Source organism: Bactrocera neohumeralis, unplaced genomic scaffold (genome assembly GCF_024586455.1).
Source record: "Bactrocera neohumeralis isolate Rockhampton unplaced genomic scaffold, APGP_CSIRO_Bneo_wtdbg2-racon-allhic-juicebox.fasta_v2 cluster10, whole genome shotgun sequence".
Taxonomy (NCBI): Eukaryota; Metazoa; Arthropoda; class Insecta; order Diptera; family Tephritidae; genus Bactrocera; species Bactrocera neohumeralis.
In genome coordinates, this window is record NW_026089623.1 from 27,026,757 (window position 1) to 27,042,404 (window position 15,648).

Consider the following 15,648-nt stretch of genomic DNA (forward strand, 5'->3'; position numbering starts at 1 on the left):
CGAGCTAAACCGAAAAAAACTAACGGTAAAGTAGTGTCGTAATTTTATATTCTATCATTCTTGATTTTCACTGAGATTTAAGAAATGTTGTGGATGACTGGTAGGTTTTATACAACATTTCACAACATTTCAAAATAGAATATACTTCATAATAATGATTTCAACTAATTTAGAATTTATATTCTATCATTCTTGATTTTCACTGAGATTTAAGAAATGTTGTGGATGACTGGTAGGTTTTATACAACATTTCACAACATTTCAAAATAGAATATACTTCATAATAATGATTTCAACTAATTTAGGATGAATTTGACGATTACTTCGAATTTCCTTTAAGAAACAATTGTTGATTTGATGTTTCTTCGCAAAACCAGGTTTGCCATATTCACATTTTACTGAAAAAAAGTATCAAAAATTAGTACTAGATTTCTTGAGAGCTGCGTACTAGCACAAGTAAATTTATCGCAGGAAAGTTTCTTGACCGTTTCTTAAGCGTTACATAAAAATATGAAGTTTTTACGTTTCTTGAGAGCTGAGTACTAAGCTGAAACATCAAATCAACAATTGTTTCTTGAAGGAAAATCGAAGTAATCGTCAAATTCTCCTAAATTAGTTGAAATCATTATTATGAAGTATATTCCATTTTGAATATAAAAGCTACCAACCATCAACAACATTTCTTAAATCTCAATGAAAATATTTATGTTACCATACACATACACACATACATATTACGCACAAAGTTTCCCTGCAAGACGGGTAGCTATTAGCAAACGTATGAGCGACTTGTTATTGTTCACTTTTGCATTCGTTAAAATATTTGTTACTTTTGTTCAGAGAGTGGGAAAAAAGTAACACATAGCTTCTTAATGTTCAATGGATATCTCGCGCTAACCAATGGCAAATATCGCATGCTGCCTTGTTCTAACAGAATACATACATTTGTTAGCAAATCTCTTCACAGTATGTTACGGGTAACAAATTCTTTTGTTAGCGCATAGCTTACCTATGTGTTATGGATAACAAAAAGTATTTGTTACCCGAATATCTGTTAGTGTTATTATTTTCGTTATCAGTTTGTTACCTATAACATATAAACATGTTAGAAGGATTAAGCAGTAAAGAGATTATTTGTTACCCATTTGTTACTTCTAGCAAATTCAATTCTTTTAAATAAAATTCAGTTTTTTTTATTATTTCGCTTTATTTAATAATAAAATCAAAATAATCAAATATTTACTTAATCTAATAGCTAATGCTCGTCCTCAAAGTCACCGGTGATGCGGCTAATTGAATGGTGCGTCTTTGTTGTACGCATCCAAATGATTTCTGTAATATTAAAAATTTTAATTACACACACGACATTAAATTCACAAAGCTTACCTTTTTCTCCTTGTTAAGCTTTTTCGTTTACTCTATATAAAAGAAATTAATAACATATACATATATATGTATAAGAAATTAATTATAAAATATCAAATTATGAAATAACGAACTTACCTCTTTTAAATCCAAAATAAACTGCGCCTTTCGTTTTCTTCCTCTTGTAAAATTGGGCATTCATCTCACCTATTCTAGCAAGTTAATAATACAATATGTTTAGAATGTCGATAATTTTTCTCTATCTTACTTACGTATTCTCCCATTCAATTGAAAATTCCAGAAAATGTAACAGTGTTAGTGAACAGCGGAAAATGTTTCAATGTGTTTGTGCAATATGTTACCTCCGTCTTTCAGGGTTGTTTTCTTTGTTTATTCCCTCTTGCCCTTCCAATGTGGATCATTCACAATGCGTAACTAGCTGTCAAAATTACTTGAGAAATAATGTATATTTTTTCTTGAGCAATTACTTGAGAGCTGCGTATTAACCTATAATAATTAATACTTTTTTTTCATTAAATGCGAATATGGCAAACCTGGTTTTGCGAAGAAACATTAAATCAACAATAGCTTCTTGAAGGAAATTCAAAGTAATACTTAAATTCATCCCAAAATAGTTAAAACCACTATTATGAAGTATAGTTACTTTTGAAATGGTGTATAAAACTTACCAATCATCAACAACATTCCTTAAATCGTAATGAAAATATTTATGTTAATACACAAATATATACATACATACACATTAAGGTTGGTACCCAGCTCTCAAGTAATTGCTCAAGAAAAAAAATAGACATTATTTCTCAAGTAATTTTGACAGCTGGTTACGCATTGTGAATGATCTACATTAGAAGAGCAAGAGAGAATAAGCAAAGAAAACAAACTTTGTGCGTAATATGTATGAGTGTATGTGTATGGTACCATAAATATTTTCATTGAGATTTAAGAAATGTTGTTGATGATTGGTAGGTTTTATACAACATATCAAAATGGAATATACTTCATAATAATGATTTCAACTAATTTAGGATGAATTTGATGATTACTTCGAATTTCCTTCAAGAAACAATTGTTGATTTGATGTTTCTTCGCAAAACCAGATTTGCCATATTCACATTTTACTGAAAAAAGGATCAAAAATTAGTACTAGATTTCTTGAGAGCTGCGCAATAGTACATGTAAATTTATCGCAGGAAAGTTTCTTGATCGTTTCTTAAGCGTTTTTTTTATATGAAGTTTTTACGTTTCTTGAGAGCTGCGTACTAAGCTTTACACACAAAGTTTATTTTCTTTGCTTATTCTCAGTTGCTCTTCTAATGTAGATCATTCACAATGCGTAACCAGCTGTTAAAATTGCTTGAAGAAATGATGTATTTTTTTTCTAGAGCAATTACTTGAGAGCTGGATATGAACCTTATATTGGTACATGGCAAGCAAGAATGATAGAATACAAGATTACGACGACCGCCATTACGAAACGTCATAGTTCCGTGTTGAGAAGAACAAGAGTGAAAAACTGTCAAATGGCTTGCAAATTGTAAACAGAAAAGTAAGCACTTTTGTAAATTCGCAAAATATTATTAATTCTTTCGATTTTAATGAAAAGTTTTAGTGAAGCGATTGAATATTGTTGAGTGAAAAGATTTGAATCATTTCTAAAGAAATATATCGGCCTATTGATAATAAAATTGTCTATTAAGTTGTGATTCAAGGTTGGTATGCAGCTCTCAAGTAATTGCTCAAGAAAAAAAATACATTATTTCTCAAGTAATTTTGACAGTTGGTTACGCATTGTGAATGATCTACATTAGAAGGGCAAGAGAGAATAAACAAAGAAAACAAACTTTGTGCGTAATATGTATGTGTGTATGTGTATGGTAACATAAATATTTTTATTGAGATTTAAGAAATGTTGTTGATGATTGGTAGGTTTTATGCAACATTTCAAAATGGAATATACTTCATAATAATGATTTCAACTAATTTAGGATGAATTTGACGATTACTTCGAATTTCCTTCAAGAAACAATTGTTGATTTGATGTTTCTTCGCAAAACAAGGTTTGCCATATTCACATTTTACTGAAAAAAAGTATCAAAAATTAGTACTAGATTTCTTGAGAGCTGCGTACTAGCACAAGTAAGTTTGTCGCAGGAAAGTATCTTGACCGTTTCTTAAGCGTTTTTTTATATAAAGTTTTTACGTTTCTTGAGAGCTGCGTACTAAGCTTCAAATGGAAAAGACGTTTCTTGTGTTGTATATAAATATATACATATATTATAAGTTCAGATGTATCAGATGTATGAAATTATGATTAAAGAATTGTGAAATTATTAATTTAGTATTAAATATATCATTTCTTTTGCAAAATAGCACCCATTTTTTGGCAACTTTTAAATCGGCCGGAAAACTGAAAAAACTCGTTTTCGATCCTTTAATTGCATAATAATTATTACAACAAGCCACTGCACATTTCATTTTAAAAAATTAATATTATTATTCTTAGAAATTTAAATAAATACAGCAGTACACTTACATTGGTTTTCTTCATTTGAACAATTTCCACACATGCTACTCTATTGATTGTGGATGTGCCTAAAACTAATTATATAGATATTTTCTCGCAACAATATTCTAAACATTCCACTGAAATTTTTCCTGCAAAGACGAATGAATTAATATTATTTTGGGAATTTCAAAAAGTGTTTACTTTTCTGTTTACAATTTGTATGCATTTCTATGCTTGTTCTTCTCGACGCAAAACTGTTACGTCACGAAATTGTTGAATAATGTATTTGTTTTTGTAAGAATTGTCAAGAGCTAAACCGAAAAAAAACTAACTGTAAACTAGTGTCGTAATCTTGTATTCTATCATTCTTGATGGCTAGTCTCCATGGGCTAGCAATACAGATTTTAAGTAATTTTAAATTGCCTGTGGAAATTGACTGTTAGTGTTCAGTGTCTTCAGTGTTTCGTCATAAAGTTGACTGAATATAATTTGTAAAAGGTTTTTGCTTCTACATAAATCCTAATAAAATTTTTAAACATATGCTTTGGAGTATTAAAAAATATATTATTAAAGGTGCAGTACAGTAACAAGAAAATTTATTGCGAAAAATATTTAGGTTCTGTGCTTAAAATAATTTTCTAAGTGTTGTTGCATGGCCCCGCCTGAGTTCTGGTAAGTACAAAATGGTGGACGAATCTAAGATGAGTATATATGTATGTATGTATGTATATACATGTTATTTTTAACATGCATCTTAAAATAAATCTGTTTGTTATTATGTGTTTTCAGGTGAAAATTTTCAACGTAAGGTAAGTTTTGTTAAACATAGAGAGCTAAAAGAAGGAACTGTTTACATCGAGGACCTTAGTGTTATTCTGCGGCCTGCCAGCAGAAAAAAAATTATTTTTGCGACTGTAATATGTCGGACGCTGTAGCTGCACCACTAATACCTCAACTGCAAGAGATGCAGCAACAACAACAACATAATGGCGTTAATACTAATGCTTCGAATCCTCAACAATGGTATTCCAATCCTTGGTATGCTAATCAACAATACCAACAACAATATAGTCAATATTATCAATACTACATGCGATATGGATTACAACAGCAGCAGTCTCAACAAAACAGTAATGCACCACCTGGCTTTAGTAATTTGGTAAGTCAACATACCGATAAAAGTTTGCCACCATTACCATCTGGTCCACCGCCTCCACCGCCAATAACCCCTGGTAACAATCAGTTGCAAGGTAATCAAAAGGGTTTTGGTGGAATACGATTCAACTTGAATCAACAGAAGCGTTTAGCGAATGCTCCAAACCCGTTACAAAATTCAAATTCCCCGATGAATACTTCAACTTTCCAAAATAATGCGGGTAACACCGGTATGAATGCTACAACCATGAACAACATAATTAGCAGCGGTAAAAAAAAACGTAAACGTAATAAGAAACAGAATCCACTACAACAACAGCAGCAGGCTGCTTTCGATGCTCATTTTGAAAATTTGAATACGAGTCAACAAATGATCGGAAACTTCGTTAACACATCTTTACCACCACCTACAATCCCTCCTCCTATATCTGCAGATTTATCGAAACCGCCTCCTCCAATCATGCCGTATAATAATTTCAATGTGAATAGTGCTATTGATGTTAATAAACCGGGCGAAACAAAATCTCTTACTAACCATGTCAGTTCTGTTGAAGCACCGAATAAGAAAATAAGTCTATTTAATAATCCAAATGATGCTTGGCCAGAGTCTTTAAACAGTTATGTAGCTCGTTGCTATGCTAAATGTGCTACCGATTTGGATAAGGACCAAGTTGATATATGTTTGAAAGGAAAAATTATGGCAGCTGCTAATCGTAATGAGCTTTGGACTCGCGATTGGGACAATGAGCCAGTACCGAGTGTTCACAGTGAAAGAAACAATATCCAAATGCAGCTGTACAATCAGAAAAATAAGCAACAACAGTCACAGGAACAAATAAAAGACACACAGAATTATAAACAGCAACACAATCAAAGTTGCCAGAAACAATCAACACAACAAAAGAATTTAAAAGGTATATCACGTAGCTTAAACGCTCGACTAGGTCAACGGAACTCGTTTGGTGGTGACAAGAGGACATCAAGGGATTCTAGGAGTCGTTCACGGTAAGATATTACTAGGAACTTTGTTATTGGAACATAGTACTCAAACTTTTATTACTCTTTTAGCTCTCCACAATCAAATAAATATCGCAAGCGAAGTACTCGTTCACGTTCGTGTAGTCCCATATCAAGTCCGCGCCGAAAAAGCTGTCGCAGTTCTAGTTCGGAATCTTCTGACCGGCGATCTTCCGATAATTTCATTCCTTTTAATCCCTCTAGTAAAAAGACACAAAAAGCTAATAGCTCGAAAAGAAGCAAACATGTTAAAGGCGCCAATTCTAAATCTAAATTACCCTTTTATTCGTCCTCTATCGGTGGGGCGGTTGATGATGACACCACTCGTTTGCAACAGCGCGCAGCACGTTTTTCTCAAGGATCGAAAAAATCGGTTATCTCGGTAGCAAGTTCCCCTTTCGTTGTTTCGAAGCAACAAAAGCAAAAAAAATTGGTAAATAGTTTGGGCGGGCGTATGTATATGGATATTGAATCGACGGGTGGTTTTGAAACAGGTTTGGATTTATTCGATTTACATATAGTAGGTACATGTAGGGACTTGGAAAAGTCATTTCTTCGACTAACCAAGGCGCCGTTACCATCGGAAGTGCGGCCCATTGAGGTGTTGGCGCATTCGCTGCAAAATGTGAAACAAAAATGGAGGGACAATCAGGATTATTATTATGCATGTGATCAGCTTAAATCTATACGTCAAGATTTGACAGTAAGTGTTTCCAATGTAGAAAGTGCCATTATTAGTATCGAGTCCTACAAAAATGTTAATTTTCCAGGTACAAGGTATTCGTGATAAGTTCACAGTAGAAGTATATGAAACACATGCACGTATTGCAATGGAAAAAGGTGATCATGAAGAGTTCAATCAATGTCAGACACAATTAAAAATGCTTTATACGGAAGTGGGAGCTAGTGTGAATTCATTGGAATTTACAGCATATCGTATATTGTACTATATATTTACAAAAAATACCTTGGGTAAGATCATGTAAATTAAAGACTGCATATTTTTAATTGTTTTTCTTTAATTATTTTATAATTAGACACAACTACTGTTCTACGCTCAATAAAACAAACCCAACGTGATAATCCAGCTATTGCTCATGCCCTAGCCTTTCGGTCGGCTTGGGCTCTGGGCAACTACTGCAAGTTATTCCAACTTTACAAGGCCGCGCCTCTGATGGCGGGACATTTAATTGACTGGTTTATCGATAGAGAACGCAAGTGTGCATTACGCACTATTATTAAAGCGTATGTAAAAATTTCACTGTTTCATAAAAGTCATAATAATTTTAATATTTTCGCAGTTACCGACCATCTATTGGCATTGACTATGTTTCGAATTTACTTGCTTTTGGAAGTAAAGAAAAATGCAAAGAGTGGTTAGAGACATTCGGCATGCCAATGATTGGTACTGAAAGTGATCATATTGATTGCAAAGTAGCAGCAACAATGAATATCTAATTAAAATACTGTATTGGTTAATAAGGAAATTATACCATGGAGTGATATTTTGAACGTTGGCGGACATTACAACATTATATAGAGTGACTGCGAAAAAAACGTTCTTTATGATGAAACCAACCATTTAGAGCTCAAGCCCCACGACAAAAATTTTATCAGCTTGCGAAACACCTCATTGGGTTCACTTCATGAGATATAGTAACATTTTGTACGTCAGGTGCTTTACACATACGCGGTACAAACTTTTTTAAACGTTTAAAATTTACAATGGTTAACGCTCGGTAATTATTGTGGGGATTACAAATTATTTAAAAAGTGAGAGGGTATTTCAATCTAAAATTTTACGTGCGGTCTTTCGATATACATCAAATTAAGTGAACAAAGCTAAAAAAAACAATACAAATAAATTTATATATCGCGTAAAGACTTTTTCGGTGTGTTGGAAACGGTAAGCAATTTTCGCACGCTATAAAACTTAAAAAAAAAATCAGTTACCGCGTTTAAGAGATTCACCATATCCACGGAGCCCGTAAAGTCAATCATATAAAAGGAAAAGTAAGAAATCAAAACCACGCTGATTGGATAAACATCTCATAAAGTCGGAAGTATATAGTCAGCAACTGTTTCTTGTCGGCCATGATATATATACTTTGGTACACGACCTGTCGCAATGAAAAAGCAATTTACTTTATATTGAAATAATGGTTTTTAAGTTATACCATTGAAACGAGGCTTAAAAGTTACGTTGTTAAGTACTCGATTCTGTACGTCAATAGGTTTAAATATTTTTTAATTGATGCAACTCTTTTGAAGTCAGATAGACTACTTGTAGTTATGTATCTGTGATTATGCTTATGAGAACAATTTGATTTGTTCCCTCAGCAGATTTATAATACTAAACAATTATTTAAAATAGGGCGCAATGTTTAAGTTTCCCAAAGTCTATTATGTATAGGTTTCCCTATCCAGAGGATTATTGTAAATTGTATCATATAAATGTTAATTTTCCTAATGTTTTTTGTCTCTTCTACAATTATCGTTGATTTTTTATGAACGTTATAAAATTTATTGCAAAATTAATTGCTTTCTAAGATGATGGAAAGTTGAAGCCGCTGTTGGTTTAACCTCGTGCTATCTTCAACATTTAGAATTGGATACCTCGAAAGTGCAAGCGTAAACTATACAATTGTTTACTATTTCGACCCACATAACTACAACACGGAAATGTCTCAACAACAACGAATACCCTCTATTTCGTCGCATCAGACTTCACCTTCAATTTTCAATGCACAACCAGAATGGAAATTCGTTTAAGCAGCACGGCCATCATGTTATCTTTAATAATAACGCGATGTTTGCCCGGAGTTCGCTGATTTTATTAATTATTACATTTAAAGTACTTTTAACTGTATTAGGTATTGTTAATGGTTCTAGATTTAAGTATTTATATATGTATTCATAATTGTTACTGATTTCTGATTGTTTTTTTGTTTGGCATTTGAAAGCAGCTGCCAAAATAGATTGCCTTCCTCACTTGCATATGGTTGACGCACGTCTGCATGAACATACAATAAATTAGAAATTTAAATGTTTTGTTTCAATTTTAATTTTATGTGAATCTCCAAAAAAAAAATACTGGCTAAAACCTATCTGACCGACTGTTGTTGCAGCGGGGAGTTTAAACACTCTTTAGAGCAGATCAAGGGAGGGGGGGGTATTAGACTCGTTGGTTTCACAAGGCTTGTAAGAGGTGGTAAATGTTATGCAGGAACACTGCAGAACATCTCAGTATGTCAAAGTTTATTCTGGCAACTCAAGCTTTTGTTCTGATATCCCATGGGCAGGAAAAGGATGATTTCTGCAGAAGCATCTCTACATACGCTGCTTCTAGGTCAATCCGTTGTGTTCCTTGACCGATTGTGCAGGTGTTTTTCTGTAGACATTGACATTTTGTAATGTGTCATGGTGTATTCATGTGACGCAAGTACTACTTGGCCAGCGATTTAACGATATTGTACATCAGACAACCTTGATTATAATTGCAGTCAATAGTGAAGTTGTAGACTGCCGAATTTAATTTGGGTTTATTGGCCATATTTTGCTGTCGTTCACAAAGAGGTTAAGATCAATATTTCTATTGTTTGTCTCTTAGTAGCAGAAGCGAGAACGGTTGAAAAACTGTTTTTTTTTTTTTACTTTTAAGAGGTCTGTAGGGTATTCTTTTTTCAAATTTATTTTTTCTTTTGTTTTTTTTTTGCATTTTCTGTTCCCTTATACCCTTAGCATTAATTTAGAAACCCAGTTTACCATTGGAAGGTTTCGAAAAAGGCCCAAAAATAATAATACCGCTTGACGTTCGGAGCGCTCGGAGTGCACACCTCAAACTTTAAAAACGTTTTGCTCAAAATACACTTTTTCAAACTGGCGGACATGATTCCGGTCGAACTACTCAACCGATTTGCTTAATTTTTTTTTAATGTTCACAAAACGGCTATCGTCCCTGCTAGATTCATAATTTTTTCTAATTTATTGACAATGTTATGACAAAATGTATGTACATATGTAAAAAAAACATGGGGAAAAATTAAAAAAGAAAAAAAAAACGTTAATTACTTTTTTATTTATCAACATTTTTTCATGATTCTAGTAGGGACAATAACCATTCAGGTACTTTTTAAGAAAAAATTGGGTTTTTGTGTTTCAGATGATCCAAACATGAGAAATCGTGTCCGCCAGTGAAAAAACGCATATCATTCACCCAGCCATTTCTCCGACAGATGTCATCAAAAAATTCCGAAAACAATTGGTTAATACACTCCACGATATACCTCATGATATGTGAAAAAAGTTCTATTGTAGAATAAAATTTCTATAAAAAAATGTCAAAAAAAAGCCAAATTACCCTACTACCCCCTTAAACACAAATCATCAATTCCTGTGATACGATCGGTCACCTCTAATTTTGAGCAATAGGTATTATAAATTTTTCTAAGTATCCTAATAACATTTTAAGCTTGACCGTATCCAAGGATTACCCCCAGGTTTAAGAAGTTGATCTCTTTTCAGTTTTTCCACATAGCGGCAGGTTAAGTACCTTGTTGAAATTGCATAATCGAGATGATGATTTAACATCAACATATTTATTCCATCTGGGCTGTTACATTTGGTTAGTTAAAACGTTTTGAGCTTCCTCGTTGACATTTTCCGTGGCCATCTGAGAAGGTCCTATCCACTAGGATGAAGAAGCTAAAATAGCTCACGCACTTCATCGGGTCTGCGCAGACATAACCCGTCTTCCTCTGTTTGCTTAAGAAATTGATGGTAAACTACATGTTACCAGAATTATTATGTCTGCATATTCAGAGTTAAACTTACATATAACTTTATGCTCCGGTTTTTCAATTTCTGGTTATCAGCCAAGGGAAATGGCATTAACGCGAAGTTTGCGATAATGCTGAATATTAAAATTATATTTAACATAAATCACTTGCAATGATATTTCAGCTAACACAGCTAATTTTCAAAAGTTGCAGTTTGCATTGTCGAAAGCGGCCTATGTCTGCATGTATGGGTAAGATGGTGAAGTGCCTCAATTGTTTATATAGAATTACGCCTATCTCGGACGTTACACGATCAAGAAGTTGTTTTCAGGTTCCAATACACTCACACTTACCACAATATAAATTTTTCAATTCAAGTCGTGGTTCAAGTTGGCTGTCAAGTCAACAGAGCTGATGACATACATATATATGTATGTATGTATGTACATAGTTTTGCACACTTTCGATTGTCGGTATCGTTATATTCACGGATTGTTTATTAAAATATACATATGTATGTAAGTATATAAATCCATTATATTTTATAACCATGACAACTGCAACTTGAAGCTATTCACTTTACGTTGAAATTATTGAAACCATATAGGAAACAAAATTTGTATTGGAATTGAACTCACCGACTCGATGAAATACATTCCGGCTACTTAGAAAATCGTTGAAACCGCAAAATCGATTTTTGTCGTAAACTATCCGTTTTTGAGTGAGTTGTGGAAATTTAAAAAAACGACGTTTTTAAATGTTTATGTGAAAAAATTGATAAGGCTGTCCTAATTTACATAACTACATATGTATGTTTAAATCAGGGTTCTCATTTACTACTCCGTAGCAGCAAAATTTCTAAAATTATTGCTATGCTATCGCTACCGCTCTCACTTTGTCGAGAGCCGCAGCATAGCCTTAGTATAACAATGTAAAGTATGTGCTCTACTCTGCTCCGAGTTTTGTTAGGTAAAAAACTATAGCTGGAGCGGGAGCGGGAGCAAAAAATTAAATTCTGCGCTATGCTCTGGCGTAGCAGTAGCAAAAAATTGGGAGCGGTAGCACAGCAGAGCAAATGAAAATTTTCATGTGCTACAGCTCCCGAATGTGTTTGTTGTTTTTTTTTTCTTTTTGCTATTTTCTGGCATAATATTTGAATTAATTGAATAATTCAAACAAAACAATGTTATGCAAATCATTTTGGCACTTGTTGCGTCAAGTGCCTTTATAAATCTAAAATCAAATATTTTAAGAAATATATTAATAAAGTGAATTAGATAATAATTGAATAAATTATAAAATTTTTTTTATTATGTAAAATATTTACCATTTTTATATTACCAAGAACATCATCTATTCCAAATGTATTACAATACTCAATTACTATGAATTTTCGAAATTAATTTTAACTGCATATACATACTTTCCCCCTTTTTATAAACATTAGGGTGCTTTTATTTTTTTGAATTATTAATTTTGTTCGGTCCCGTCACGAAATTTCCTTGGAAATACCCCCAAAAAAAAAAAAATTCCCTGAAAATTTTAGCCCTACATATTAACATTAAGAACTGGACCAAGGCATGTAAAAATTTTCCATAGAAAATACACTACAATCTTGGTTTTTTATCTTTAAATTCCTACAGATCAGAGGTATTTTATGGCATCGCTTTGACTTTAGACGCTGTAGCTCTTGTCAGTTATACAAAAAAATGCGAATTTCGTGGAAAAATCAGGTTTAGATACCTCGCCTTTATCTTTTGGAATACACGTGGTTAATATTCATCTACTGATTACCAGTACCAGTTTTAATCCATTGCACTGCGTATTTGCAGTTCTATTCTACCATTCCCAATATTTAGTAATTTTATAATTTTTTAGGAAGAATCAGTTTGAAATTGTACGCATATACATACTTCAATGTATATTGCAAAGAATCGAAAAGATTTCTGTATATCTAAAATTATAATAAACCTTTTTATCAACACTCCAATTATTCCGTTATATCTTTATGTTAGATATCGCGTTTGGTTTGTTATGAATGCATTTGCGTCCTTGACCAATAATCTAGCAAAGTATCCGCAGTGCCTTGACGATGAAAATTCCAATGCCATTTTTTGTTGTGATATTAAATATATCGGACGGGCTCGTCTTAAAAAAAAAACTACCTGGTTAAGAAGCAAAATCAGTATAACCCATATACTAAGCATGTTTGGAAATGAAAATTTTTACTTATTTCTTTCTATTTTTGAATAACTAAAATTTTCAAATGATTCTTACATAAATTTTGAACAAATGCTTATGATTTGAAATATAATTTTTGTATTTATGAGCTGTATTGAAATTTAGTATAAAGAGATAAAATGTATCCTATGTCCTTACCCTGCTTCTAAACTACCTCCCCACCAATTTTAAGCCAAATCGGTTCAGCCGTTCTTGAGTTATAAACGACTTTCTTTTATATACCAACTTGTACCATATTTGTAAATGCCAGAAAATAGCAAAAAAGAAAAAAAAAACAACAAACACATTCGGGAGCTGTAGCACATGAAAATTTTCATTTGCTCTGCTGTGCTACCGCTCTCAATTTTTTGCTACCGCTACGCCAGAGCATAGCGCAGAATTTAATTTTTTGCTCCCGCTCCCGCTCCAGCTATAGTTTTTTACCTAACAAAACTCGGAGCAGAGTAGAGCACATACTTTACATTGTTATACTAAGGCTACGCTGTGGCTCCCGACAAAGTGAGAGCGGTAGCAAGAGTAAAATGGAAATGCTACGAGAGTAGCGTAGTTTTTCAAACGCTGGTTAAAATGTGTATTTTAGGGATTATAGACAAAAATACACCAAGGATATCAATTTGAAGCATACATATATTCAATAAATTTTCATAAATATGGAAAAAGTTTCCAAAAACTATCTCGCGTTTACATTATCGATTCATTTACTGGTTAACACCGATTTTATGTTCGTAATTCAAACTTAATTTCTGGAACGGGCGGGTGCTTCAACTCAGTAACTTTAATCCACTCGAAAAGGAGGTAAGCAGTAAAAATACACCTGTTGAAGTATTAAAAGGCATTAAAAATTTTGGATATTCACCAGTAGCTGCAGCAAACACTTATATCGGATGAGATCCCTGAGCTAAAACTACAAGTAAAAAGAGCCCAATTGATGTAATTTATTCCCAGCACTAAGTACAAAATAAATCAACATACAATGTATTTAACGCCTGACCAAGCATGAAAACTAACGCAAAATCTGATGTATCCTGTACACAACCTGTTCTGTCCGTAACAATGTTGATAAAACCGAAATAATTAACATACAATTTTTGCTAAAGAAAACAGGTAATCCCCGTTAGGATGGTAAGGATTAGTTAAGTTGACTTCTTTAGTGGAGGTATACAGACCTCTCTATGCAGGGGTTTGATGGGAGACATTAAGAGGCATCCGGAGTGCAGTGTTCTGATAAGTTTGCAGCTACCTCGTTTGCGTTTCACTGCATCCAGGCGACCATATTGGTGCGGCGTAGTTATGGACCAGCCGTCCGATTGCCTTGTATGTTGCCAACAACGTTTCTGTGCCCTTTTCCTATATGCTGCCGTCTCGCGACTTAAGGATTTTGTTGCGGCTCTGTACTTTAGTGATAATAGCGTTCGTATGAGGAGTGAAGGAGAACAGACTATCAAGAGACAAGTCGGTATTCCTTCGGTCAGTTAGTTTTTGTTTTAACGGTTTCCCAATCCCCGTTAGGATGGTAAGGGTTATCTGTGTTGTCGTCGACGTCATGTAACGGGAGGCCCAGGAAACGTGCTGTTTTGACGGGGTCAGACCAAAGGGAAAAGGGTGTTAGATGAGTGGGGTTGGTAGGGCATACAAATAGGTGGTCAGTGTCATGCGGGGACTCGTTGCATGCAGGACATACATTGGGTATGTCAGGGTCTATTCTGGATAAGTAGGAGTTTGACCTGTTATCATATCTAGAACGAAGTTGCGCTATGGTCACTCGCGTTTCTCGCGGCAACTCGAGCTCTTCGTCTGCGATGGGTGGTGGTTTGACTCCAAGAACGCCATTCACGGGAAGGGAGTCGGTGAAGGTGTTGATGGCTCCACTGTGAGTGGCGGCCAGTACCTGTCGAAAGTCAGTTGCGTCCGAGGTTCGACGTCGTCGATGTAGTCAAGGAAAGACCTCTTGATACTCCTAGGAGGCGGTTCCGCTCCCAGAAGATAGCTGAAAGGGTGATTTCTACGAAAACATCCCAGCAGGAACTGTAAATTGCACAGCCGTAGAGGCTAGTGTCGCAGTATTGCATAGGCAACATGGGGCCACGTGACTCGTGGTCCACTCCCTGTGAGTCCTAAGGCCTGAGCAGGTCTAAAGATGGCTCCATCCATTGCATGTATTACACCTGACCGAGGTGAAGATTGGATGGAGCCTTTTTGTACAAACGCAGCAGAAAAATTCCTCCGAGCCCGGGTTGGACTCTATGCCAGCACCAGTCAGGAGGATATGGAGCAACCCTGCTGCAAGGCATTGCTCCAGTGACGACAAACACAAATTAACACTTACCGATCAAAACGGGCTTAGATCGCCGAAAAAACAGCCCTTGGTCGGATGAAATCTTGGAATTGCGGTTTGCAGGGAAAACACGACTGCGAGTAATAGTTACCATAAATAAAGCGTGGAAGTTTTTCGTCAAAAAAGCTATATTAACATATAACAAGCGATCAGTTTGTGAATATGGTCGCTGTGGATTTAGTGGGGGAGGGTGTTAAGTTCCGTGCAGCGAAGAATCGAGAAAGGCTGGA

At 34.5% G+C, this 15,648-nt stretch overlaps 1 protein-coding gene and 1 long non-coding RNA gene across 4 annotated transcripts; one reads left to right on the top strand and one right to left on the bottom strand.

Moving 5' to 3' along the window:
- Positions 1–123: 123 nt before the first annotated feature.
- On the bottom strand, positions 124–15,394 carry LOC126765419 (uncharacterized). 3 transcript variants are annotated; one of them, XR_007668366.1, is made up of 6 exons: positions 10,898–12,138; positions 10,617–10,828; positions 1,638–1,816; positions 1,504–1,577; positions 1,387–1,418; positions 124–1,332 (listed from the first exon to the last, which is right to left on the bottom strand). It is a non-coding gene; the product is annotated as an uncharacterized LOC126765419 (long non-coding RNA). The 3 variants fall into 3 exon arrangements; XR_007668365.1 differs by having other exon boundaries at positions 1,504–1,572; positions 10,898–12,137; XR_007668364.1 differs by lacking the exons at positions 124–1,332; positions 1,387–1,418; positions 1,504–1,577; positions 1,638–1,816 and having other exon boundaries at positions 9,766–10,828; positions 10,898–15,394.
- On the top strand, positions 4,325–9,110 carry LOC126765210 (leukocyte receptor cluster member 8 homolog). Its single transcript, XM_050482831.1, has 6 exons — positions 4,325–4,564; positions 4,682–6,052; positions 6,116–6,767; positions 6,835–7,036; positions 7,102–7,309; positions 7,366–9,110. Exons 2-6 carry the CDS (start codon positions 4,812–4,814, stop codon positions 7,520–7,522), a joined length of 2,460 nt encoding a protein of 819 aa, XP_050338788.1. The 5' UTR covers positions 4,325–4,564; positions 4,682–4,811; the 3' UTR covers positions 7,523–9,110.
- Positions 15,395–15,648: the final 254 nt, after the last annotated feature.

Coding starts and splice junctions, on each gene's coding strand:
- LOC126765210 (XM_050482831.1), top strand. CDS start 4,812: ATGTCGGACGCTGTAGCTGCACCACTAATACCTCAACTGCAAGAGATG. Junction 6,053..6,115: donor GATTCTAGGAGTCGTTCACG/GTAAGATATTAC, acceptor TTACTCTTTTAG/CTCTCCACAATCAAATAAAT. Junction 6,768..6,834: donor CTATACGTCAAGATTTGACA/GTAAGTGTTTCC, acceptor TTAATTTTCCAG/GTACAAGGTATTCGTGATAA.